General features: G+C 45.9%; 1 protein-coding gene across 13 annotated transcripts in view; it reads right to left on the reverse strand.

Annotated features, from left to right (window-relative positions):
- The window catches only part of KCNMA1 (potassium calcium-activated channel subfamily M alpha 1), a 500,168-nt gene that overhangs the window by 200,380 nt on the left and 272,531 nt on the right, over positions 1 to 27,257 (reverse strand). For 12 of the 13 annotated variants that reach the window (XM_044420272.1, XM_044420268.1, XM_044420271.1 and 9 more), the window contains exons 4-5: positions 21,874 to 21,967; positions 19,890 to 20,001 (exon numbers count right to left, since the gene is read on the reverse strand). In XM_044420272.1, the coding sequence (XP_044276207.1) occupies positions 19,890 to 20,001; positions 21,874 to 21,967 (206 nt within the window). Of the gene's footprint in view, positions 1 to 10,897; positions 10,958 to 19,889; positions 20,002 to 21,873; positions 21,968 to 27,257 lie in introns of those variants that run through there. The other variant, XM_044420265.1, reaches the window with a different exon arrangement.

Raw genomic sequence — 27,257 nt, forward strand, 5'->3', positions numbered from 1 at the left:
ATCAACATGGCCCTGAATGCAAAACTGAAGTATTACTAGGTAGTCAGTGAGTGCAGAAACACATACAAGGGTGCTTTGCTCTTCTTTGCTCTGCTTTGGGGGAGAGAGCAAATGAAAAAACGCAGGACGAGCAGTGAATTTCTGGAACACATGAAATATTGACATGCCTGCTACAAAGGGGGCAGTGGGGCCCACCAAGGAGAAGGCTGAAGGAACAGGCTTGCTCCAGACTCAAATAGCTTACATCAGCTCCCCAGCAGCCTGGGAAAATTAACACTGCAGGACAAGTGCACTGAGGTTAAGAAACTCTTTCTGCCGGCACTACACCCAGCCGCTCCAAAGCACCGCTCCTTCTGTTAAGCTATTCAATGTCCAGGTTCGAGGCTGCCATCTTTGTCTCCTAGCATGAGATGCAACAGCTTTGGAAGAATTCAGGAAGGAGGGCATGGACAGAAGCAAAAGAAGATTCATCATCTATCTGCTGCCTTCTGAGAACTGACCCACCGAGGGCTGAACGACGCGACACAGCAAGCCCGAATTCCAAGAATTCTCCGCTTCGTCTGTGGAGAAGCACACTGCAGGCCTTCGTGTTCTGAAACGCTGAGGAGTGGACCGCCTTCACAAGCTGCTCTGGAGCCCCCAAGAGGATTTTCCTTGCACCATCCCAGCTGGATCAAAGGGCTTGGGCAGCTGGATCAAAGGACAACCACCTCACTAGGATCCTGCATCCCAAAGCTAGAAGCCAGGAAGATATTCCCATTTTCCCACCTAAAGTCATGCTTCAAAATGCATCTAACTTGTTCAGGAATAATTTATTTCACTACAATGAATGTTATTATTTAATTGTCTGGGTGGAAAGGATTCTGGTAAGAAATCCTCACACTTTGATTAAAAACTGAATGTGCTCAGGACATGCACACTGGCTATTTAATATTTTTTTAAAAATGCAGTTTACTGCTATTGTGTGGGTTTATACAATCCCAATGACTGCCATGTAAGTGAACATGACTTATGAAGAGAAGGTGAATATTACTGTGATAAAAGAAACAGCTGAAATGATCCACAGAAATCTAAATATGGACTCCTATAAAAATGAAGGGGCTGTTCCCAGGGACACGGGAGAATGTTCACACTTCTACGCAAGCTGAAATGTTGTTATCCTTTGAAACTTACACTTCTCTGAATTTAGCAATGGAGTTCTCCAGTCCAAAAATGTCCATAACAGGAAAACATGCATAAAACCTGTATCAATTTGTTAGAATATTATGTAAAAGGTATTGTGTATTAGGGAAACTCTCCTGCAAAAATGTACATACTGGGCAAACATGCATACGAAAATGTGTGTATTAGGAGAAATACACATAAAATGCTTTGCAATTTTCATGTGGACATCTTTTCTTTAAACAGAACCAAATGAACATCAGACTGGAAAACTGTCTGAAATTGGGAGAAACCCAGACCAGCAGATTCCTCCATCCATAGCTGCCCCCCGTTCACCATCCTATGCACCAGTGTTGCATTTGCTGCTGTGCAAGTTGAGGGAAAGCCCAAGGGGCACGAGAGGAGCCCTGTTGCAATGTGCGTTAATGTCATGCTTGCACAACTCACAATTGCCACACTTTGGTAGAAAGGGAAGGCTAGCATGGACGTGGAGAAAGACCTCTGCAGATGGATGTCGAAGCCAGTGAGGTGTAGTCAAACATGACGCATACTCAAGAAACAAGAGGGTCCCTAGGATTTTTCTGGCATTTTCTGGAAAGCAAGCTTTGTAACTTAGGTCATGGGAACACTGGCATATTTCGAAGAAGAGAGCTGTGATGCTTTCCCCTTGCCTCAGTACAATCCACTCTACTAGAATTGAGTTTCTGATAGGATTAGTCAACACAACAGGAGGCAAAAGAGCTTGGCTCTGAATCTCAAAGCAAAGCAGCCCTTGGACAGAATGATTAAAATATGAGAGAGAAAAAAACAACAACAGGGAAATTCCTAGAAATAAAACAGATTTTTGTGACTCTGTGCCTTAAAGACTTGTTTCTCAAGGCCTCCATGTAGAAGGTGCAATGAAACAACATGGCGAAAGATTCATCATCGGATGTCCCACATTTTTAAATAAAGCAGGTTAACTCTTTCCCTCCCCTCGTTGGCGGCAGATCAGTGTGTGAGGAGCAACATTGGCATGTTAAAGCGCTCTCCAGATGAGCAATGCTTAATAACTAGTACTGAATATCAATAAGGAAGCAATCTGGTTGCTTAAGCAAGTAGTTATTTATCTCCAAAGCAGAGAAGAGTACCTTGTTTATTTATTGGATTTTTATCCCACCACATTAGTCCTTCAGCCTATCTAATGAGACCAAGAGTAGGGTGTCTTTGGATGCTGAGAAGTGCATTGGGAAAATTTCTTTTGGGTTTTACCCTATTGCAGATTCTTTGGAGAGCATGCGGAACTGGCTGCCTTTGCCATGCCTCACTCAGCTGATCCCCACCCCTTACGCCTTTACTGGAACACCGCTGCTGCCTTCAGGAAAGGAAGGGAATTGCAACAAGATTCCTGCCTGCCAGGTGAGGGCATAGTAGTGCACTCAAAACCAGTACCAGTTTCCCTTTCAAGCCAAGCGAATGATTTCTTTATTCATTAGATTTATATCCTGCTTTTTTTCTTATGAACTCAAAGAGGCTTACAACATTCTCTTCCTGCTGTTCTGTACAAGGACCCTGTGAAGTAGGTTGGGCCGAGAGTCTGTGACTGCCATGGCCGAGCTGGGACTAGAACCCGGATCACCTGAGTCCCAGTTCTGCACTCTTAATCACTACACCACACTGGCTCTCAGTTCCAATCCCTCTGCAAGTGGAAGACCAAGAAAAGGCACGAGAGAACTATGCAATTTGTGAAGGAAAAAAGTTGGATCCTGGAGAGCAGAATGTAACACTTAGAAATGACTCAGATGACAAAAGAATAGTGAAAGGAGAAACCATGCAGTGTACAAGGCTCCTCTGCTTTGAATGAGAAATAAAATATTGCTTCCATGCAATCAGAACCAACGTCACTCAACAAAAAAGGGAGCTTTTGCCCAGCTTTATGTTAAAGGCATAACTAGAAGCAGCATGTTTTTCTTTTCCTTTTTACTCAAAAGTAAGTGTAGGAGACTGATCCATGTGGAGCCTCTGGCATGAGGGGCAGGGGGGTTGACTCTTGACCCAGCTGCATTCCTGATCCAGATTAAAGTAGAGTTTACACTGCTGGAATATGATCCATTTCTTAAAGGGTTCATATTGGGGCTATGGAAATTGCCGGCATGGAGATCTAATCCAGATCACAAGAGGGGCCAGGATTAAAGTTCTCTGACTCCAAATTAGTTTCCTAACCTGGATCCAGTTCCCTATTCTTTTTTTTTTAAATCAAAAAAGGCATGGTTGCTAGCTATCTCCTTGACATGTGCCTTGACTCTCAGGCATCCAAAGGTTGGCAAGATCATGAAGTATAACAGGTTTTCAGTGTAATAGAAACTGAGTGGGATGCTGTGACGTGGTGTCCTGCAACAGCAGGGGGTTGCACCTGATGGCCTTCATGGCCCCTTCCAATTCTACTATTCTATGATTCCATGTGCACCTTGGTAGGAAAAGGGAGAAAACGTGAAGCATGTCATGTTCTGGACTTCCTGGTCATGCACAGAAGAAATGCTGCTGAGACACACAGAGGTGTCAGACCAGATACAGAAATCTACTTCAGGCATGGACTGCTATTGTCTCCCTTTCTGCAAAAGATCCGTGAAGCCAGACAAATTGGAGTATCTGTGCAGTCTCTTGATGGCTGGTGATGAGAGGTGTCTACCTGGAAGCTCTCAGTGTGGGATGAAGGAAAGCAGGAAAGAGGGAGCAGCAGCAGCAATGAAAAGAAGCGAGTGGAGGAGAAAAGGATGAAGGGGTGGCAGAGGGAAGAGGTTTGGTGAGCCAAAGAGCCGCTGCAGGACACCAGGCCAAGATGTGCATTCACTTTTCCATGTCAACACAGGTGCCAGACCATTGGTCTAGCTATCCTGGTCCTGCCAATGTAAGGTGACCACGGCTCTCTAGAACTACCTGGAGATGCCTGACTTTCTGAAGGCAGCCCTATGACCACGCTCAATGCTCAACGTATCCAGCGGGACTTGGTCTTGAAGAAGCATGCCTATGACTTCCCCCGAGTAGTTACTGATCAGAGATCGGCCATTCTCAGTTAAAGGACATGCTTTGGAATTAAACTGCTATATAATTGTCTGCAGATACTGAAGATGGAACTCAAATACTTCGGCCACCTAATGAGAAGGAAGGACTCCCTGGAGAAGGCCCTGATGCTGGGAACGATTGACGGCAAAAGGAGAAGGGGACGGCAGAGGTTGCGGTGGCTGGATGGGGCCACTGGGGCGGTGGGTGTGGGCTTGGGTGGACTCTGGGGATGGTGGAGCACAGGAGCGCCTGGAGGAATGTGGTCCATGGGGCCGCGATGGGTCGGACACGACTTTGCGACTGAACAATTATTATTTGCAGCAATATTGTGCTTATATTCCACCCTTCTTGGGGAAATCAGTTTACATGTTCCACTGATTAGGAGAACCCTGAAAGAAAGGACTATTAGAAAATTAAATAAATTCAAACAAGTAAGTGACAACTGATATTTAACAACCATTTTTAGAAATAATTCTTGTTTTAAATGAGAAGTTTCTAGAAGGGAAAGAAAAAAGTTTAATATCCCCTTTTCAATGATATTGCTATCAAGTGTGTGCATGTTTAAACAACACAACTAAAATTGCTTGGAAGGAAGGGATGCCAAAACAGGCTTTCAGAAGCAACAAGCAAGAGAAGGGTACGAACAAAGTATATGGTGATCTGAATAAATTGAAATATTGTTTGATATAGATCAGGTTGATTCATTCATTAATCGATTTGGAAAGGAATATTCCAAATGGAGTGGTCAGAAATGTTTTTGTTAAGAAGCACCAAAAAGAAATTTATATGAATGACATTATTATTCCTTGACAGTATTCATCAAGGAACTGAAACCTAATGTAGCACGAAGACAAAGTACAGAAGAAGGTTTTAAACATACCGCAACCACAAAATCTTAATGAACCAACTATACTGAGGGGGAAAGATAACAGAAGCAAAGAAAAGGCATGAAAACATTTTGCAATGGCAAACCTTACCATATTTAAGTTTTTTAAAAGTTACCCAAAATAATGAAGTGAGAAAGCAACAAGAAGGATGCTGAATTTAACTTATGCCAGCACATAAACCTGAAGTACATGCATGCAAGATAGGAATCTTCGAACTTTTGTCCTTCTGCCATTAAAACAATCACCCCATAAAACCTTATTTTACAAATAAAAACATACAAACTTTCTAGAGAAGCAAACCAAAAACCAGCTTTAAAGAAACTTTCGTAGCTCTATACATGGAAGCTCCTCAGCACTGCACAGGCAGCTCTCAAAAACAGAAAGACCGCAGTTTGCAAGACCTCCCATCCAACCACAGAGGAAATGATACAGAGCAAGGAAGCAGGAAGTCCCTTAAATACTCCTTACCCCAGTAGGAGCCCACCCTGTAGCAGGAGGACAAGGTTTGGCGAAAAGTATGCTGCTCTTCCTTTTCAGAGGCATTATGGCCAGGTTTTACTCTGTATCCATTTTTGAATAACTCTCCATGAGACTTCTTACGGCGATGAGTAGTTTTATACGTCTCGGTCCGTGTGCCCCCACTGGGGTTGTGATAAACCAAAATCTTGCTGGGAATCATCGCAAGAGTGCTTCAGGTTCTCAGAAGAGCAAATTTTCACAAAAGGGCTTCCCCCAGAGTCTAGCCAAGGCTGGCCTCTGTCCCGGGCATCACCCTCCTCTCAGGAGACCCTGCATGAAATGATGCTCCGAGGGACTGAAAAATCACAGGTCCCGCAGCTGATATGCATCAAAAATAGATTGAGATGGCATCAACGTGTGGGTGGGAAAGTCTGACCAGAAGAAAAACAGTAACAGTGACTGGGGGAAGAAAAAACTCTAACATGTCTAACCCATCACCATTTCTATTTCCTAGAAAATGCCGAATGCCATCCAAGCGGGGACCAAACTGCAGGGACAGAACGACAGGCTGGGTACAGGCTCTTCAGATCTGTGCAGTACCAAGGCTTAAAATTCCTTTCCTCTCCGGATATTGCTATATAAGCTCCTTTTGCCCCCCTCGCACCGGCTCCCTCCCCAGCTGGAGAAAACAGAACAGATTATCATTCCTGCAGAAAGGAGATGCGTTGATCCACAAGGCTACTGGATGTATTCGGCTGTCACGGAATTTGCTCCTTTGATGGTATTACATTTCCTGGGTTAGGTAAATGCTCGTGCACCACAGATAGGTCACGAAAGCAGCCAACTCTTGCAGGATTTAGTCTTTATGAATTGGGGTGGTGTTGGGGGGGGGTTCTTGGACTAATCCTCAGTTAATGACAACTGCAGCCCCAAATATTTTAAGCTATCGCAAGGCATTGTTGTACCATGCAACATTCAGCAGGGTACGGTAGCCAACATTCCCAAATGCATTTCTGCCATCCAAGTCGCACTCGGTGCGCCCAGGCTAAGAAAATGATCGTTCAGACATTTTAAATGAGCCCTACACTTTCATGAAAGAACAGGGATAAGCCCCCGCACAGCTGTTAGATGCCGTGCCTTACACAACCATTACGAACACAAAGGCGGGGTTTGTTCTTAAGCTCCACTTTACATAAAAGCTGCCACCCCTCCGCCCCCCCCCAGAGTGGGGCTAATTGAGGGGCTGGTTCACCCCCTCCGTTTCCCTTTGCACAGGCAAGAGTGGCTACTTGCCATTCTCGCTCAGAAGCCTCCCTTTTCAGGGCCAGTCCCTCCTCTGAGCACCAGGCCTGGGGACGCGCAACCAGCAATGCACGAAGGAGCCAAGTGGCACAGACTGCCCTGAGTTGGGGGAGGGAGGGCCGGCTCTGAAGCAGGCCAGGCCTGCCAAGCTCCAGCCCTCCTCCTCTGCATGGCGTCACAGGGCAATGTGGCAGAAAACAGGTCTCGGTTGTGCTATCTTTCCTCCCCTCCCCTGAGAGGAGCTGGAATCCCCGCTGCGGTGTGAGAAGATGCCTCCACCAATGCAGGTCAACCCTTCCCTATCTCGGGGCTTCTTGGGCTACGTCGGGTGTTCAAGTACAGTTATGCTGGATTGGGTGCAAGGCTTCTGCTTCACTTGCAACATTGGCTTTGTGAGTGGAGATGCTGCCATGTCTGGTTCTGCCCTACGTTCATCTCTGCCCACTGCATCTTGGGGCCATTGCCCACTGCAGCATCTCTGCCCCTCACGCCTCCCTCCCTGGGGCTCCTGTCCCCCTCCGTCTTGCTGTCCCAGCCTGTGGAGCTTTTTGCTAATCCTGCAGCCATGTGGGGGCAGCAACAGTTTCTGGCACAAACCTCCACCTGTACTCCTTTTGCCCCTTTCTTTTCGGTTGCCAACTATGACTCTGCTCTGAGTTGAAATTGGGGAATGGGGTGGAAGCCACTGAAATCACAAAATATTCTCTTTTCCCTAAAGCTAAGAAAGACAATACCATGTCCCTGAAAAGCTCCGATGTTGGAAAGCGACACGTTGGAAATCTCTTTCCAGCAAAAGGCCACAGTGTTCCCTGTATCTTCCCCTTTCTCACCTCGTTGCTGAGACGATATTAATTTATTCTAGCAGCAAAGTGAGTTATCTTGGTGGATGCAATCCAGTGAAGTGCACTGTCTCGATTCTGTTGCGACAGAGCTACTTGTATGCAAAAATACCATAAAGTACTTCCGTAACTCTGCCACAGCGACAGCTTGCTTGTTCTTCTTCCTGGCTTTTCAGCAGTGTCTCCCTCATCTGTGCCCCCAAACTTGCTTGGGTTCTGTGCACAAAGGACTGTCACTCAACCTCGACTCCTTCCAGACCTTGTCTCAGCCTGTGCTGCTGCATTTCCGATGGTTCCAGCAAAAATTGAGGGAATGGCCTCTCTTTCAATGGACCTGGAAGGTATTTCCTCTCCATTTTATGTTGGCCACTGAATAAGTGTCCATCAGGCAAAAATACTCACTGCTACAAAAATAACCATGGCAGTATTACCTTGGAGGGAAACGTTCATGCCATTTTATATCTGCTACTGTTCCATCCCACCTGCCATCGGAGGGCAAACTGTTTTTACCATGCAAAGAAGAGCTTTGCGCTGAGGGTTCACCTGAGTTCTCAGGTCAAACATTATAAACAAGATACAAAGCATGCAACTCTGTCGCTATTAATCCAGGCTTCTTACTGAACCCCAAAACTAGCAAGGTTCTAAAAACCCCGCTCCTTAATTCAGCTGAAGCATGAGCAACTCTAACTGGGTAGTTTGCTTTTTTCTGCTGCACATCCTTTGGTTACCTAAGATCACACATTTGTTTTTCTATTATGAATATTCATTATTCCGCCAGAATAATACGGGCATTTACTTTCCACCTTGGAATGAAACATGGATCTGCCCAGTCCTGACCTGCCATTGCCTCTGGAACATTTTGAGTATAAATAAAAAGCATTCTTAGTCATAAAAAAGTGATCTTGTTTAGTGCACTTGGTTAACAGAAAAAGGTAGAGAGAAATCTGGTGTGGGAGGTAAATTGTCGGATTTCTTGCGCTTTTTCAGTAACTCAGAGCAGATGTAATTCCCTATCACAAAAATATGTAGGCTGCGTGAACAAGGGTGTTGGATTATGCAGCTGTATGTTGTACGTACACCACTGATTTAGGTCCGTTTGCAGAGTGGCCCAAAGGCTGGCTAAGGGGCTGCTGGGAGAGGCCTAAGCACCACCCTGCCAGGCGGGAGTCCCAGACCCAGAGGATGTTTTGGATGTAGAGTCCCATCAGCACCAGTTTACCTGGTGTGTGGGGCAGGGAAATGGGGCACTGGGGGAGCAGAATGCCTGCAGCATCCTAAGCCAACATACCCGAGTGGAGCTGCAGAACCGCCATGGATACTGCGCTGACAAGGTCTTAGTTCATAGCAACAAGAGCCTTAAGCAAAAAGAAGCCAATATATTTTTGAAATGTCAGTCCCTCCCTTCGCCTTCGGCCCCACCTACCCTGGAATCCAGCCCCTGAAACTTTCTGCAGGATTGCATCCCGCCCTCAAGCTGAAAGCGCTTCATCACACCCACGATAAACAGAAGGAAATGCTCTTCATGTTTTGCGACTTGACCTTCTGAAATAGCACAACATCTGAATCTGAGCAGTTTTCTCACGATTCCATGCAAGAGCAGAAACATGCATTGTGCCGCATTTGATGCTGAAACTTTGAAAAGCCAACTTGCATCGCCTGCAAGCCATTTCCAGTCCTTTGGGCGATACAGGTAGGCTTGAAAGTTGGTGGGCAATCCGAAGCACCGAACAGGATGATGCCCAGGGACTCAGTGCATGACGTACGTTATGGGAACGGATAAAAGATATGCAGAGTAGGAGGGAAAATGAGTCTCATTTACTTATAGCATGTTTATCCCTCCTTTCAGCAGATGGCTCCAAAGCACCTTATAGTGGGAAAACCATACAAACAGCTCAAGGGAACTTAGTATGTGGTTTGATAGACATAGAAGAAAGAGGTCTTTTTAAAATTCCTTTCCATAAATTCCTTTATGAAATTCCTTCCAGTCCTCTCTGGATTTTGTGTTTCAATGTACCTGATCTTGTTTCTTGGAGCTCCTTCATTTTGATGCTAGACTTTGTAGTGGCCACTGAACTTGCAGAGTTTCCTTCTAAGTGCATTTCCTGTCAATTGTGCTTCCTGGCAATTCCTTCCCTCCTCAAGCCCCAATTTTTTGCTGACGTACAGAAGCACTGGGTACAATCCTGGGCATGTCTGGACAGAAGCACCCCCACTCATGACTCCGTGTTCCCCTGTCAGCATGTTGCGAGCCACAGAACCTTTTCCCCTCTAAACTTGCATAGAATTCAACCTTAACTCACTTTTTATGCTCAGTCGATCATAGCGAATGTGATCAAGGACCGAGTCTGTTTATCAGGCAGGTACAGGGAAAGAGCTATAAAAACAAAGCTGTGCCAAATTACACACATGCCGGTTCTGGAATTAATTTTAGATATGATCTATGTTAAATCAGACGCACAGCAGAACTAAACTAGGGAAATTTGTTCACCCCTGATAGATACAAAAATACAAAATTCTCCTATTCATTTCCTGGTGGTTCTTCTGTCGTCTCTCGCTTGCTTTAGTACTGATGTGTGTGGGAGCACACACCACTGTTCCAATGCTTGGAGTTAGAGCTTTGCTAGGCAGGCAGTTTCTTAACAATCCTGGAAGAACAAAGATGACACTTAGAAAACGTTGCTTCTCAGGAAGCTAATCTTCCAATAGTAATGGTTCTTATTAAAAAATGTACCAGCTCATTACAACTTGCGAGCAAACCTTTTGCTGCACAGAAAGGTGTAAGTCTGTGTGATTTTTCAGTTTCAACTGGCAGTCGCTGCGAGCAGATTTGCTTAAGCCAGGACTATGCTCTTCAGAGAGGTTTTAGCCAATGGACAGGACAAATTGCAGGGAGGAAGGCAAGGGCGTACAAAGGTTAGCTGCAAAGCCTGACCAATGCTTCAAAGCACTGTTCTGACGAAGACCACCAGCAGCATCTCATATTACTCATGAAGCTCTAGTCACAAGGACCAAGAAGAGGATGCACGGGAAGCAAGCAGGAAGACCATGCTCCAGATGTTAATCAGAACGGCAGCTGAGCAAGGTGGTCTGCATGATTCCTACTTTGACGAGCTGGGCTTCGGTCCTACCTTTGCAAACGGCTCATTCAGGTGGCCTAAGAGGTTGATCTTCAATGAGTAGGTCACGAGATACAGGTGGGTCATCCCCCAACCTATGGTGGGCCCCATTAATGGCATTACTACCATCTTCTTTTGGTTCCTTAGGATTCTTTTCAGAGTAGCAAGTTTGGAGGGATACAAGAAGACATTAAAAGGTTGGAGAGAGCAAGTAGTTTGAAGTGTAGAGACATCTGAACAAGGTAAGCTACTTGTTGCGTAGGAAAAGCTCAGCCTGATCTGGAAGGGGGAACTAAGGGACTCTGGGCAAGTGGAACTCTACTGGAAATTGGGAAGGCTGTACCATTGACAACAGTGTTACCGTTGCTCTTCCCACCATTAAGCACAGCAACATTCAGTAAACATCTAATAAGTATACCTTTCATATTTCACAAAGCTGGAGGCAGAGGTGTCTTTAAATTGTGTGGAATTCCTTGGGAGAATTAATTTTTGGAGCTGGGGTTACTTTGGGCTAAGCATCTGTGTTTGTGATTTGAATACTTTGTATTTGCTCTCAGTGCCCAAAACACGGCCCCAACCAAACCAGTGCAGACCAGTGAGCTAACCACATACCTACATACAAAATTGGAATTTCTTAGTAATGTATGAAGTGAGTGGAAATGCTTTTATTCTACATTTAGCTTCCTCTCTCCTGGCCAGCAACAGTCTCCAGATGAAGTCCTTTTCACCACTCATGATCTTGGATGCCACAGCGGGACCTTCTGTCCAACAGTCCCTTCACATTGGCCAACATAGTTACAAATTTTCAGAGGCTTGTCTCAGTGAAAATCCTCCGAAACACCCAAGTTAAGACTTAGCATAACTATTTTTAAGCTGCCTTTCAATCAAACCTCCCAGGGCAGTTGACATATGAGAAAATGCCAGAGCAATAGAAAGACCGATATTACAAATACTGATTAGAAAGTCTAATCAATTTGACAAAATGGCGGCAGGATCGTAAAATCCGGCTTTCACACCTATGCATGCCAATGGGAAATATGATAGTTTGGATGACCTTGACCTTGGTCTCCACTAAAGCATCCTTTCACCCAGTGATCTTTCCTAATTCCTTCATTGCTGCAGTCTTCTCCGAATTCCTTGGCTGCAGCCTTCCTTTGAAGTGACGACTGAGCAACAATATGTGAAATCTTTCACCCCTCTGATTTCTTCATTATTAGCAGTAAATGTCTGCAGTTTTTCCATGGATGTAGCTTTTCCTGTCTTAATATTCAGCTGCAATCCTGCTTTTGTGCTTTCTTTTACTTTCGTCAAGAGTCATTCCAATCCGTGACTGCTTTCTGCAAGTAAGATAACAGCATCTGCAAATCTTAAACTATTCTTGTTTCTTCCACTGATGTTCACTCCTTCCTCTGATTCTAATCCAGCTTTCCTTATAACATGCTCTGCATGTTGATTGCACAGACAAGGAGACAAAATACATCCTTGTCAGACATTCTTGCCTATGGGAAACCATTCTGTTTCTCTGTATTCTGTCCTACCTGTGGCTTCTTGTCCATGATACAGGCTACATTCTTTTGTTAAGGAGTGGTAACTCGAAGTTTGGTCAGGGAAAAGCACTTTACACATGCCCTGAATACTGAAACAGCTTTCCGGGTCAACCAGATGAGTGCATGCCACAAATTATCTTTGAATCCACATACATACAAACATGCACACGTTATAACGAAACGGTGGGCTGATTTGTGCAGCCAGCTCCCCCCGCACCCCCGATAGGTCCTATCTTGTGAAGGATTGCTGCTTGAAGGTAACAAGTTGTGGATTTGTGTGTGTGGGTTGAGAGTTTGCATGTTCGTTCAGTATAGTTGCATGTATAGTTTTCCTGCAGCAGAAGTAGATTTGCCGCTGAAGTGCTGAAGAGAAGTGCCATCAGATACAGGGCGGAGGCAGCATGAGCCTACAGCTGGAGTGGCACAACTGAGGATGCTGGAAACAAATGGAGGTACTCGAAAAATGCAGGAGCAGGTTCGGAAAAAGGCAGGGCAGGCCCAGAACCAAAGGCAGAGTCAGGGAGAGACAAGGCACGGCAGACCCAAAGACAACGCTGGAAGAGTACTGGGCCCTGGACTGAACTCTGCAGTTCCCACTCATTTACCTCTCCCCCACTTGAGAAGCACAATTTAGGCCCAGTTCTGCACCAAGAGTGGATCCACCTGTTTGTAGCCCATTTTTGGCTTGTTTGCTCCTCAGGCTACCATGGGGCACTTCATCAAAGCTTTGCTGAAGCCCAGATGGATGATGTCCACAGCATTCCCACAGTCTACCAGGGAGGTTGCCCAATCAAACCACGGAATCAGATGAGTTTGGCAGGATTTGCTCTTGAGGAATCCAGGTTGACCTCTGGTAATTACCGCATTGTTTCCAAGGCGTTCGCACACTGACTGCTTTATAACCTGCTCCAGAGTTTTCCCAGGAACTGATGTTGGACTAACTCTTCTGTAGTTCCCAGCATTTTTTCCCATAGGGACAAAATTAGTCTTCCTCCAGTCCTTTGACACTTTATCCTCCATGATTTTTCAAAGATAAAAGACAGCAGTTCTGCAAGTTCTTTTGCCACTTTCTTTACTACTCTAGGAATGCTTAATCTATGTAAAGATGCCTTTGCTGCAAAAATTTTGGTTTCCAACTTAAGTGCAGGAGAAGATGAAGGCTTTATTCCAGTGAGATCAAAATATTCTGTACATTTTCAAAGTCTGCTTAGCTGTGATTTCTGCTTAATTATTCTGGCAATGAATTTACTTTCTAATCTAGCATTAGTCATTTATCCCTGTGCCTCAATTTCCTCAACTGCAAAATGGAACCAATGCTATTTAAACAGTACCAGTAGGTTATATGTTTATGATTTACTTTTTTTGGTTTTATGTTGCATGCCACCTTGGATGCTTTAGAGAGAATGTATAAACGGCAATTAATATTGTAATGCACTTAGAGAGTCTTCGTACTAGTATATCAGAATATAAGTTGAATAAATAATTAAATAACCAGTTTGTCTCTTTTTTACAAGCCATCCTTTCTTTTTGTATTGCAAACTAGGGAAAATACTATTTTTCAGCCATTCTAAAACTGCTGTGCTTTCACTTCACCCATCATTTACAGCTTTCTGCCCTCGACAGGGTAATTACACCAAAATTCTGTTGGTTATTATGGCACAGACAATATTGATGGCAACATTAAGTCTCTCGGACAACACAGTGCATTTGTATGCAAGCTCTCGTTTCTTTTAGAAATGCCCCTTTCCTCTCCTTGCACCACTTTCTGAGGTCTGCATCATATCTGCTGACATCAAGAGTGCATCCCTCTCTCCTTCCCTCCCTCCCTCCCTCCTTTTGCATTCACCCAAAAGACTGATGTAGGTATTTGAAGCTGTTTGGGGACAATGTATAAGTACCATCTGCACTTTCATGGATTATTGCATTGCATAATATTTTGAGAAAGAATTTGCCTAACTGCATTCTAATTTTTCCTTGCATTTATTTCCACTAATACTCTCTTGGGGGAAGTTATGAAACAAAGCTCAGAAAGAACATTGGCTTGCTCTTTCTGAAGGACTGCTTTTGCATGCAGCAGACAACAAAGCTGGCTAGAAAGGACAGAAGAGATATATGTACTGAGCTTCTCACAGAAACTTGCGAGATTGAATTGTTTTTAAATTATGACTGCAGAAACTTAACCAGGGAAGTTGATAGATTACTTCCATTTGATTCCTTCTAATGCATCCAGATAGTTTGTAGCATGAAATGTGTACAGAATATTCTTCTGTACAAAATGTTCAATATTCCAGACAAATGCTCAGAAATACACACTACCAAATTTTATTTTTGCCTTTGTTTCTCTGTCCCAAATACCACAAGGGCCTACAAAGTACCCTCTCAGTTCAGAAGCACCAGAAATGAGGGTTGGAGAAGTGTCGTGGTTCAGAACTATCCTGCCAAGCATACAGCAGTGGAGCGCCCACCTGGAGGTGCTTTCTAGAGCAAGATGGTTTGATACAACAATGCTCTGGATATTAAACAACAGTTCAGTATTCGGGAACGTGGGGGGTTTTTGGAGAGCAACCCTGTGCCAGTCCACACTTAGGTGTGCAAAGGAGGCACACTCCACCAAGTACAAGCCAGGTAGAATTCCCACCAGCCTCTGCCATTGGTGCAAGGCAGCATCAAGGCCTCCGATGGCTGGAAGAGTCATTTGCATATTGGAAGGATCCTCAAAGGGAAGCAGGTCTGGGCACAGAGCAGAGAGTCAGCTATGCACCTATCAGCTCTGCGTGATTCCCCTGGGGGCCAAACTTGCTGAGTGTGATTGGCTTCCTTGCTTGAGCTACTCACATGTGTGTAGCCCAGATTTAGATCAGGCCCATGGCAAGGTGGCAGAGGAGGCTGGATTCTAGTGGAGATGCCTTATCCTTCATTGGCAGGGTGGAATTTCAAGACCAAAACATGGGGAAAGAGCTTAAATCCCCCCAATCCAAATGGGGGCCACAGGCTTACTTACACTCAAGCAAGTAATCACCCACTGCAGAGCAGGGTGTTTCTCATGGTCCTCACAGCTGCCAGGAGCGGCTTTGCCCCCTCCACAAAAGGTATTGTCCTTCGGGCATGAATGCCTATCGGCACGAAGGGCAGCCATTGACTTTTACAATGCGGGCATGCACTGGGACGCTGCACGAATGCTAGACCTGTTTCTTGCCCCAGTGCCACTGGGGCCAAGCCAGATCCTATCAGGGCAGCTCTGCTTGTCACCTCTGCAGAGTTTTGCCCTTCGTCCTGCTGCTGGTTGCAATGGAGGGGGATGGGAGCCTGGGCCACTTTTAATCCGATAGGGACTCCTCTAAACCCCACAGGAAGCATGTGTCGTCAATGTGCGGAAGGCTGGGAATCCATCACTGTCCAATTTTCAGCACCACGCAGCTGAGTCAACTAAACAGCGGGGAAGCTAGTCCCCCTGCTGAGCAGGGCTGGCCCTGATGGAGCCCTCCAACTGCACTGTTTACGATTCTAGGACACTCTTTTAAAACAGAAGGACACTAAAGTTTCCATCCTAGTTTCCAAATAAACTTTCTTTGGGGGCTGCTCGTCACAGAGCCAAGAGACGCTGAGGGTGCAAATAAATGCCACTGGTCTGTTAAAACCACAGGAAACCCCTGTCTGTATGCAGAAATGTTTGTTTCCTGCGTTCTGGTTAAAACACATCACTTTGCATTAACTTCAGTAGGTTTGAGTGTCATTCATCTTATCTCTGGTTACGCTTAGCAGCATCTGTAATAGCAGCAGCAAGCTCTGTGCTGAATCTGGTTGTTACTGTTCTTGGGCGCTTTTGCCTTGGCCTATGGCTAAGCAAACGAATCTGAACTGCTTGGAGAAACGAGGGTGCTGGTGCTCTGTGATATCTCAGGAAACACCCTAAAGTTCCTCATTACCAGTGAAACAATTTTGATAGAGAAAGCAAGCTACAACCTGAAAGCAGAGCTCTCTACACCTGCTTGCAGTGGAATGGTCCCTTTCCCCACATCTCTGCTGGTGCTTTCTGTTAGATGCTTCAGAACAAGCTGCTCTCCTGTTTAGATCTTTCTAATCTAATTTCTAATCTAATGTGGGTCAGTACAGATGCTGCAGTTCAGTCCAGCAAAGCACTGAACTGTAGTTCGAGAGCACCCTAGAAAGCAGATCCTAATCCCAGGCCAAAGGAAGCACTTACTCCATAAATCCTGATCCGGGTGTCAATCACCCAGAAGTCTTTAGTGTGATTCAGTGCTTAAAAGCAGAAAAGGATCAGCCAGAGAAGGAAGGTGGATGCAGAAATCGGCAACCTGTGTGCAAAATGTTAGCTTTCTGGATGCTAAAAAGTTTCTTAATAATTCTGAGGCACGTTCTGAATGGAGACACACGACTGCGTCCTGTTTTCACTTTTTCCCTCCCTAAGCATGGCATCTTCAGTTATGGCTCTAACCCATTAGCAAGTAAGCAACAATTCCAATATCCCAGCCAATGGCATCCACGCGGGGGCTTACACGTAAAAGATCTAAGAATAAAATGTGAGAATATCTGTGCTAGATGTGTAAATGCATCCTGAGAGTATCTATTTCGAATGCATCTGTTCACTTACTTTTATTACATGATATACAAGTTATTTTGGCAACATCCCTTCTAGTTTAAGAGGTTGAAAATGTAAGCACATCTGATATAAGAAAAATAAGTATGAACTGCATAGAAGTTTTTAAAAGTATAGCAGCTTGAAAGCGAACAAGATGACACCGGATCCAGACAAGATAAGTCTACTGTGGGAGTGGAAACTGGCTGTGCAGGATGGAGCCTTGACGCCAGTCATCCTGAAGCTCCAAGGGCCGTGGCTTGGAGGCTCTCCTGGGCTTGCAACTTAGTTGGCAACCCCTGGGGGCAGCGGCAGCTGAGACGGAGTGTCTCCTGGGTGCTTGGGTCAGCGCACCCTCTGTGGCCACATACGGAGAGGGGACTAACCAGGTGGCATCAGCGCAAGACATTCTCCATGGGGCTGCCTTTAAAGATGGTTCAGAAACGAGCGAGGTCCCCCAGGACTCTGTCCCGGGGCTGATCCTGTTCAGTCTTTTCATCAGTGACCTGGAAGAGGGGGTGTTCAGTCTGCTGATCAGAGTCACAGAAGATACTAAAAAGGGGGCAGTGGCCACAACTGAGGAGCAAGTACTCCAGATCCAGAAGGATCTGGACAGACCATGGAAGTGGGCCAGGGGCAACAGGATGGCGTTCAGTGAGGATAAGTGCAAGGTCTTGTACCTGGGGCCTAGGAATGGGTAGAAGTGGCTGGAGAGCAGCACCTGTGAAAAGCACCTCGGGCTGCGGGTCGACTGAGCAGCTCTGTGCAGGGCACCAGGGTTTCAAGCTTGGTAGTCACCCATGCTCAGCCTTGCACCGTGGAGGTTTTATTTCCATCACGGTATTGCAATCGAGCGCCAACATAAAGCAAACGTGCTGTTCCTTTTGCTCCGCACAATCAGCTGTGTCAGAGATGAACGCAACTACTTTGCACAACTTAATGAAGACATCTTGGGCATGAACAAACCAACTTGGTTCCGCATAGGGAGCCATGCTTCAGACCAGCCACTAGATGGCAGAAGCACATAATTCTTTAAATCACATTTTGGACGGAAAAGAAATACTGTGACATTTATAACATCTGTGACAACAAATCAAAAGAACACAATGAGACGGATCCTCAGGCTAGCAAATTTCGAAATTAAAATTGTGAAGCTTGTAATTATTATCATATGTCAATGTCACCGCTCGACTTTGTTTAAAAATATAATAACTGTATTTTATCTACTAAAATATATCAATGGGTCTTGCTATCGAGCCGAGTTGTGATTTTTCCCCATCCCATTTTTGTTATCTTTAACAACAACTGGATCCTCAGATATTTAGCAGGAGAAGCAGAGTTTTAGAGTGAGGAATACAAGTTTCAGCTGGTAAACTTCAGCATATGTCAAATTTTTGATAAAGCAAAAACATGGAAACAATATTCAAGAGTCACCTTATATGCTGATATAAAGTAATAATGTGTAGAACAAGCACCCAGGAAGTATGTTTCAGAAAAATACTTGTAGGTATCAGCGTATAAGGCGACTCACATGTAAGACGAGGCTGCAAAAGCTTTTTAAAAATCCCATTTAATTATTGATGGCAAATTCATGAATAATCAAATTTGCAAAAGTTATACCCATGAAAGTCGAAGTTCAACTGTATATAAAATGAACACACACGCACAACCATCCCTTGGGGGAAAGCATAACTGATAAATGTGTTAAGTATAATTTCCCCCCTATGAGGTCGGTGGGGCTGACCCCTTCGTGAATGGGAATCACCAAGCTAGCCTATGAATTTGAAAAATCACTGTGCAGCAAGGCTGTCTAGACTGACTTTTGCACAGGGTGCCTTCTGCCTACAGATCTCGGCTGCCTACCATTGCAGCAAATAGCCGCTACAGCCACCAAATCCAGAAGCAGCAGGGATACCTCTGCAGAAGATACAGGAAGGGGAGGAGGCACTTACAGCCAGCGGTGGGGAGCAGTTAGCAAATGCTCTTGCAAAAATGGGGAAAGGCTGGGAATGTTGGCCTTTTCCTAGCCCCCGTTTGCTTTGAGCAAAGGACTCTGGTCCTCTGGTTGAGAGGGAACCTTGCTCTTTGTTAATTGCATGGAGTGCGGGATAAGATCCTGGACTTGTGATCTAGGCAGGCAGGCAGGCAGGGTGAGTGTAAGCAGCGCACATGGCGTGAATTCAAGGGGGTGTCATGGAATGTCTTCCTGGTAGGTTTAGGAGCCAAACTGCTCCTAAAGGAGTGTTGCGCAGGCTCAACAGCCACAGTTTTCCCTGACAAGCAGCTCTGGGAGGGGAGTGCAGGAGTGGAGGCACCCCTAGTGATGAAAGGCCTATTTAACCCTTGGGCTGCTGCTGGCCCTCTTCTCATTTCAGTTTGGTCAACCAACCCTCTTTGTGTTGCCGTTCCTTGGAAAAATGGCTATTTAGGGGCTCTGCTGGATGCGTATGTGTGTAATGTGTTGTTTTGCCCCAAATAATCTATAGAAACTTGCAGTTCTCTTGGAAGGAAACAGACCTACCCATAAAGAGAAAGAAATTAATGGTAAAGTTACCAGAGCTTTCCCCTTCCACTGCAGTCAGCAACACCTCTCAGGACAGCAGGAAAGGGTGACATGTGCCCTACGGATGCTAGACTGCCACTCATCCCTTCCTTTGGCATTGCTTTTGCTATTTATGTGGATGGAAGGTGCAATCCGATGACATCTGGAAAACCGTAATTTGCCCAGCCCTGCATCAGGGCAACTACAGAGGTTTGGAGAAAGGATTCTGCCAAAGGACACAATGATTCCACATCTTTCCAAGAGCTCAGACATCTCCCTTCCACGTGCCACTGGTCAAAGGACTCCTCTGCCAAGCTTCGCCTGGTTTAAGTCGTCAGCTTCTTTGTTTTTCCTTTTTTAACCCAGCAGTTAAGAAGAGAAATGCCATTTTACTTACCCAGCCAACTTCTGTTTAAATACACTGAAACGAACACTGGAGGGACTGTGAAGAAATCTACCACTGAGTTTACTTCCAGCCAAAACCATAATTTGTCGTTGGCCGCTATGAACTGATAAAAGAAAAAGAGAGGGAGAAATGAAAGGGGTGAGGATGCCGGTGGGGAGAGGGTTTCATTCTTCTCTCCTAAAGCTGTACCTGAGAATTTGCTTTCCCTGCCAGGGAAATAAATGGCCCATAATTTCTTGGCCTCTGATCAAACTGTGGTAAAGTTCCTAGCACAAAGCAGACTTGTGTCTACCATATCCTTGACAAAGGAAAACGGGGGGACCATTACAAAGCTTCATGCAGGACAGTTCACAAACGGAGTCGGGTTTGTTAGGAGCTGGTGTGAGGAGAGGAGAGACTGAAAAGCTTCCAGGGCTGAGTTGGAGTGCAGATTCTCCATGGCCTAATAATACCTCCTTCTGATCTGTGAAAGGAAGAGCATCACCCAACTTAGTGCATCACCCAACCGTGACATTTCCAAGGATTCCTTGGGAGAATCTCCAGCAGTTGAAATGGGTGGAAATATGCCACTGGGAGGTCAAGTCAGGGTTGTGTTGGACATTGGTTGATGTCCAAAACCAACAACAGAGGAGAGAGGGAGAGGGAGAAGAGGAATGTTCCACGAATGTGCTCTTTGGATCCTGCCCTAGATGGTGCCTATCTATCCGCTTCCTAGGATGCGCCAGGAATGTTCTAGGAGCAAGGATTCCGAGGCAGGATCAGCAGAACCTGTTCCGCAATTGTCTCCCCCTCGCCCCCATCCTTTTGCAGAGGAGGAGGAGGAAAGGAAGACACAGGTGTGCTGAGGGGAGGAGTGGATGGGAAGGCACAGCAAACCCCAGTTCTGAGAGGGAGCATGCGCAAGGGAATACAGCGCAAGCATAAGCACTGCAGGACTAAGGATGCACCCCACTGCACGTCCAGATCCAAAAGGGCCTACAAGTGCCTAGGGCACACATGCTCGGAGGTTTTTTTCCATGGGGACTCCTCACTTCTGCTCTAGGAAAATGGGTTCTAAAAGAACCAGGAAGCTCCATTCCAGAAAATAGGGTGAACTGCTCCATTTCTTCAGTCTATAGTCTCTGATAGAACATCAGCCTTCCACAGAACTCTGCTTTAGTAGTGTGAGCCACCTAGAGATGCTGCAGGTAGAGTAGGCGGCATACAAGTATTTCAAATAAATAAATAACCTCAAAGTTCACAAGCGTTTGTTAGGCCATGCATTTTCCTTTTAATTTATATCCATTTGTGCATACCTGGGTAGTATCCTAACATGCAGAAACCATTACCTTTAATTTGGATGGCCAAGTTTACCTCCAGATTAATTGGGAGACCAGCCACCCTAGTATTAGCCTGTTGGAGGGCTGGACCAGCAGCAAAGAAACAAGGAACTCTCCCCAACCTCTTAGGCAGTGCACAAAAGGAAGGATTTCTCCCCACTCTGACCCTTCTCTGGCCACTTGGTAACCTGCCTGCACACCTGTGGCTACCCAAAGAGTGTTTAAGTCCTTCTTCTCCAATCAGGTACCCTCAAAGATATGCTGAACTGCAACCCCCATCACCCCAGCCAACATGGCAATTGCTGGCTGAGGATGATGGGTGCTGTAGTCCAGCACAGGAGGAGACCAGGTTGGGGAAAGCTGAATTAAACACAAGGGTGATACAGAGCACTTTATTAAAGCTCTTCTTGTTGTCAGCACTCTTTTGAGTGAATGTTTCTTTTCCACAAGGATTCACTGATAAAAACAGTCTTTGTGAACCTGCAGGTTTCTTCGGTATTTGCTGCTCACCAGAATGCATAATTTGCTCCAAGCACATGGGCAACTGGTCTGGCTTCAACAGACTTCAGCACATCCCCAGAAACAGACCACTACACCAAGCCAAAAGAGCCTCACCTGCCCCGTGAATGGGCAGAAAGGGAGTGGCAGGTACTTACACGCAGACCAAAGTAGAGTAGGAAGAACACGTTGAAAGCCATGTCTATCTGTAACGTGAAATCTTTGTAGAAATTCTGGCAAGATTCTATTGGGCTATTTGGGAAAAGAAAAGATTGGTGTAAGTTAGAGGGAATAGCGTTCTCACGCAAGAAACACAGCCAAAAACTCAAGAGCTGCCCACTCTTCTCATTTGGTGGGCTGAATTCAGTAATTAGGGCGGGTGTTTGGACCCTCCCCACCTCCCAAAAGCAAGCAGGCATTTATCCTAATCTTCTTCTTTTCTCTTAATAAAAAGGAACAATTTGTACTGACAGCCATTCTTACTGTTCACCGGTTCAATCAGCAGCAGAAACAAACATGCAGGCAACTTGAAGAACGAACAAGCAGGACCGTCTCTCAGGACACCTTGATCCCACATTAACCCTTAAAGAACTGGCTTCTTTCTACAGAGTACTTCAAGATGCAATGGCTCAACTCTCTAATTAGGGCTGCCAACCTCTCCACAGCTTGTGCTCCTATGCCTTTTAAAAGCGGCTTGCTCCAAGGACAGAATCAGGTAGCTCTGCTAACCTTGCTGTGAGAAGTTGCACCTGCTGCTTCCCACAGAAGCTGCTGCTGTTAAAGGCACAAGCACATTCCAGATTATAACTTTTGTCCAGGCAGCCTAATACACGTGTGTTGGCTTTTTATACCTAGCTTTGTGCATTTTATATAGAACAGCATTTGAGAAATAAACATCAGGAAGTCTTTCTAGCAAATTTCCAAATTCAGCTCATCTTGGCATTCCCCCCTCTCATTAAGAACAGAATAGGAAAGCCTTGCTTTAGGGTATGTTCCGCATTAGCAAAGTGAGGGGGTTTTGCAGTTGGTAAATCCAGCACCATAAATTCAGTAGAAAGAAGAATGAAACTGCTGTTGTGATTGACACAGAACTAGAAGCAGGACTCTAAGGGTTAATTTTCACATGCAGACTACATGAAGTTCTTTTCCCCACTTCCCTCAGGCAGCCATTGCAAGTTCTAGTTCTGCTTAAAGAAAGGGGGTATGTCCCACTGTGCAGCATCCTCTATACAAACTGGTACTCTGGTATACTTCAGTATGCCAGCTCATAGCTAACTGGAAAAATCATGTTGTGATTTATTTGTGATACTCCTGAGAGATAATTGGGAAGACAGCAGATGACAGAACCTGGCATGTCTTGTAGCAAATAATCTTCCAGTCATCATAGCCACAAAGAGTTCAGGAATATGCTCCTTCAGCCTCAGACATTATTTATCATTTATAAGGAAAACTATAGGATTGAAATTCAGCAACAAATTCTGTGACTTTATTAGTACAAATAAATCGCTGAGTATCATACCAGTTAGTATAGCTGTATTTGTGCAATTAGAAGGTTAAATTGCTCAACAAGCAGAGCTCTGTGCATTCTGAATGTCAGTGATTAACTGAGGGCAGAAAAGGAAATTAGCTGGACCATGAGCGGATGACACATGCAGCTAGGTTCCCATTTACTTGTAAACATCACAGCTCAAGCAAGTCGGACAAGAGCATGCCCTTGCTTATCCTCAGGCACTTGGCAGTTGCAAACATTTCCCTGAAGGATAGTGAAGGAGGTTTCGAAGAAGACTCGATACTGCGCAAAACCGTATTCAAAAGGTCTTGAAAGAAGGATGCTCAACATACTATTTGCAAACTGTGTGTCGAAATGCGAAACACACCGCTTTTATCGGGGAAAGCTGAATTCCAGCAATGCAAAGACAGGGAACAAAGAGTATATTTGTGGCACGGATAGTAAAGCAATGTAAAATAAAGGCTGCTTTGTACATGAGAGGGACATGTGGGGCTGAGGAAGTGGATGGCCTCAGTTTTCTGTTCCCCTCTACTTCTACTGGAGCATGCAAAATGGGATTCATGCATCTCACTCGTGGCCACATCTTCTGATGTTAGCTAAACACCACCGATCTGGGAAGGGTGATGCTGATAATGGAGCAGAAAGGGGGGAGCAGAACTGCCGCCAGTCTGTGCCTCTGCTACCCCAGCTTTCATCGTAATGGTCAAAGCAGCCCCCGGAGCAGAAACATGTGACTGTGGGCAGCTACTATTGCAGACATGTGGGAAACCCCATGTTTTGAATGCTCCTGCAACAGCTGCACTTAGCTTGGGGTCCCCTGGACAAGGCACCCCCAAAGGGCCCTCTCCATGCTGTGAGGGCCTTCTCACTGCCACAGCCCTCAGCTTCCATTTCTTCCTCATCCCCTTTCCCGTCGGTGCTACTGCTCGCTTGACCAGCTGTGGGCAACCTGGCAGTGGTCCAGGGTGCTGCTCACCACCGCCACCTGAGCAGGTTGCCACGAAGGGGAACAGCAATTCTGGGGGCTCTTGCCAGTGCAGGGCCAGAGAAGTGTCAAGGAGCCCTCACCTAGGTGGGCCTCTCCTTATCTTCCACCTGGAGCCCTGGATTTCTGGAGGCCTCGTGCCACGTATCTGCTGTCCATCGGCTCTTTCTGAAATGAAGGCGGAGGGGCCTCAAGATCTCCACTGAATCCAGTCCTGCGGATTAGCTGCCTGTTCATCCACTCTCCCCTACTGTCCCTCTGCCCCACACCAAATATTTCTGCCTGAGGGTTTTTCTGAAATCAAATGCCCCTCCTCTCCCCTTTATACAACGCTTTAGACAAACAGGGGTGTCCTTAGAAGATGGGGCCTGGAAGACATCCAGAAGGAGACTGTAGAGCACAAGCACCCAAACTTTTTATTTCTTTGCCCTGTGGCCTCGGTCGGATCTTCTCAGGACCTGTTCTGCCCCTGGTGGGGGCCCTCTGTGTGCATGGTCGCAGAGCATTCCTGACACAGTGAAAGCCCAAGGAAAATTTCTGGAGAAGCTGCAATGGGCATACTAATCAGAACTGATCCACCAGCTCCTTGGAGGCCAGACTTCTACATGGATTGCCAACAGAAACCCCGTGCAGTCCCCACGGGTACACAGTCCTGTCCTCTCGGCCCCTTCCCCGGAACAATCATTTGTAGTAGAAATAGCAGTAGTTGGGTGCCTAGATTATGTTTATGAAGAGATGGTTGTAGCTACTGTTATGGCAAGCACACCAACAACGCTTCTATAGAGGGGAAACATTGCTTTTCACCTAAGACAACTTTCTGACAATAGAGGGATGGGGTACTAAGCCAACCAGAGGTTTCCTATCACACCCACAAAATGTGCAAGCTCACTCTGATGAACACTACTGTTTTTCTGCTGCTTTCTGTGCCACACGCAGGCAAGCTGTGTAAATGCACGTTCTTTGCAACCCAATGTGTGGTCATGCACACCATGTTTAGTCACCAGTGGCCAAGACAATGTGGTTGTACCAAGCAATCCTGACATAGGCTTTTCCAGAAAGTGTCCAGATATTTATTGCCTGATGATACTGCTACATCTTCCTTTGAGTTGTAAGTTGTAACTTTTGAAAGCAAACTCTTTCTCCTTAAGAACATTTTTAAAAACAGAAGTCCAAGATCCCAAGTAGTTTAGCATCCTGTTTGCAATGATAGCCAGGTAAGTGCCCAGCAACTGGTATTTACAGGTACCCAATGAACTTGAAAGTTCCACATGGTTATATAACCGAATGGCAATGAGCGCTCTTCTCTATGGGCAGCATCCAGTGCCGGAATGCACTGAAACTACCCCTTCTGGAATGGGGGTCTCAGCAAAGCTCGCAGGAGGAAGCTCCGCTGACCCATCCTGTTCTAGATGTGGTTGTTTCAGCCAGTTTCCTACAATGCACTAGCCAGCATTGGTTTCCCACCCTGCCCGATAATTTTAGAGCTGGCAGATGGTCTGTGCTGGATGCTACCCCACAAGGCTGCTCTCACCCTTTCCAAACCCATCAAATGCAGTGGCACTGCCTGCAAGCGTGTTGTGGTGGTGAGTTTAACCAATTAACTCTTTGTAGCATTTCCACGTGTCTGCTTTGACTAGATCAATTGTACTGGCTAATCCTGAGCTCTAGTCATTCTTTGCAGGGATATTTTCATCCTGTCTTGCCATTCAGAAAATTCAAGCCAACTCTCAAAGTGATTTGAGAACAATCGGGACCAAGGACGAGTGAGTGGTCTTGAGTCAGGCCAAATGTCCTCAGGAGGCAGCAGAAGAGACTCGAGGACAGTCCAGTGACCTGCCAGTTCTGCCACTGGCATCACGACAGAGAAAGACGCGCACTCTGCTGGAAGGTGGTCTGTGCAAAACGGCCTTCCTGGTAGACCTTAACGGGACGCAGTCTCTCCTGCTGCCCGCCTCCTCCATAGCATTCAGAACTAAGGAAACTTCCCTCATGTCCTTTGGCTGCCTTCCTCCCACACCCTACCTGCCCTAAGCATTTTCCTTTCTCTTTAACAAGGGTGACTTTTCCCAATAATTCTGGCAGAGGGTGCACAGGGTAGCAGCGGAGGGGTCTCCTGGTTCTTTTGCTTGCTTTTAATGAAGATGGTCATCTTGGATGCTAAGTGGTGGTGGCGGCAGGAGCAGCACTGTTTCAACCACCACCCAGTGATGGCTGCCACTCCGGAAGCATTTCAAGAAGGGAAACGGGAGTCACTGACTGATGGCCGCCGGGGGCTTGTTACCAACCCCATGTTCGCTCCAGTCGCAACAGGAGCAGCAGCTCTAACCAGCTGCCATGCGTAATAAGCACCTCCCCTCCCTGAAACTGCTCAGGACTTCGATCACCCACCCACTGCCAGAGGTTCGATTTCAGAAGCTTCTGGTCCGCCTGCTGGCTTGCATGAATTCTGGGCTTGTGAAGAGCCTCAGGCGATGCTTCGGAGGGCCCAGCGCATTGACCTCTTTCCAGTACCATTTCCCCCACACTGGTTCTGCCTGTTCAGCTAACCTTTGCTCATACAACTGGCAGCATCTCTGAAAAGGTTACGCTGAGAACCTGGATGCCAACATCCTGTTTAGGAACCTTCGCTTGCCCTCATGGACCTGATTAGAAATGAAATAAATAAAGCAAATAATACAATAAAATAAAAAAGCTTCCTGGTCAGCCGGACACCTGCTTTCCTCCATGGCTCCCTCAATTTTTCCTCCTTCCTTCTTCATGGATTGCACATATGAAGAAAGTCCAAAATCATTGTGGGACATCCAGCGGCCCAATATCTTCTAATTGCACAAGTAGCAATGGGTTGCTTGCCTGTAATTTCTTTCTGGGTTAGGGTTAATAGTGCATTGGTAAGGTTCTAAAGCATTCCGACTAATACTTTGGACTGGACAGGTTGTCATTAATTAGTTAATTAGTAGTAGCAGTAGTAGTAGTAGTGAGTGCAAAAGGTGTTACTGGTAACAGTAAAACAAAGAGAAGCCACTAAAACCACCACATCAATAGCAGAT

Source organism: Varanus komodoensis, unplaced genomic scaffold (genome assembly GCF_004798865.1).
Source record: "Varanus komodoensis strain SLA01 unplaced genomic scaffold, ASM479886v1 scaffold11, whole genome shotgun sequence".
Taxonomy (NCBI): domain Eukaryota; kingdom Metazoa; phylum Chordata; class Lepidosauria; order Squamata; family Varanidae; genus Varanus; species Varanus komodoensis.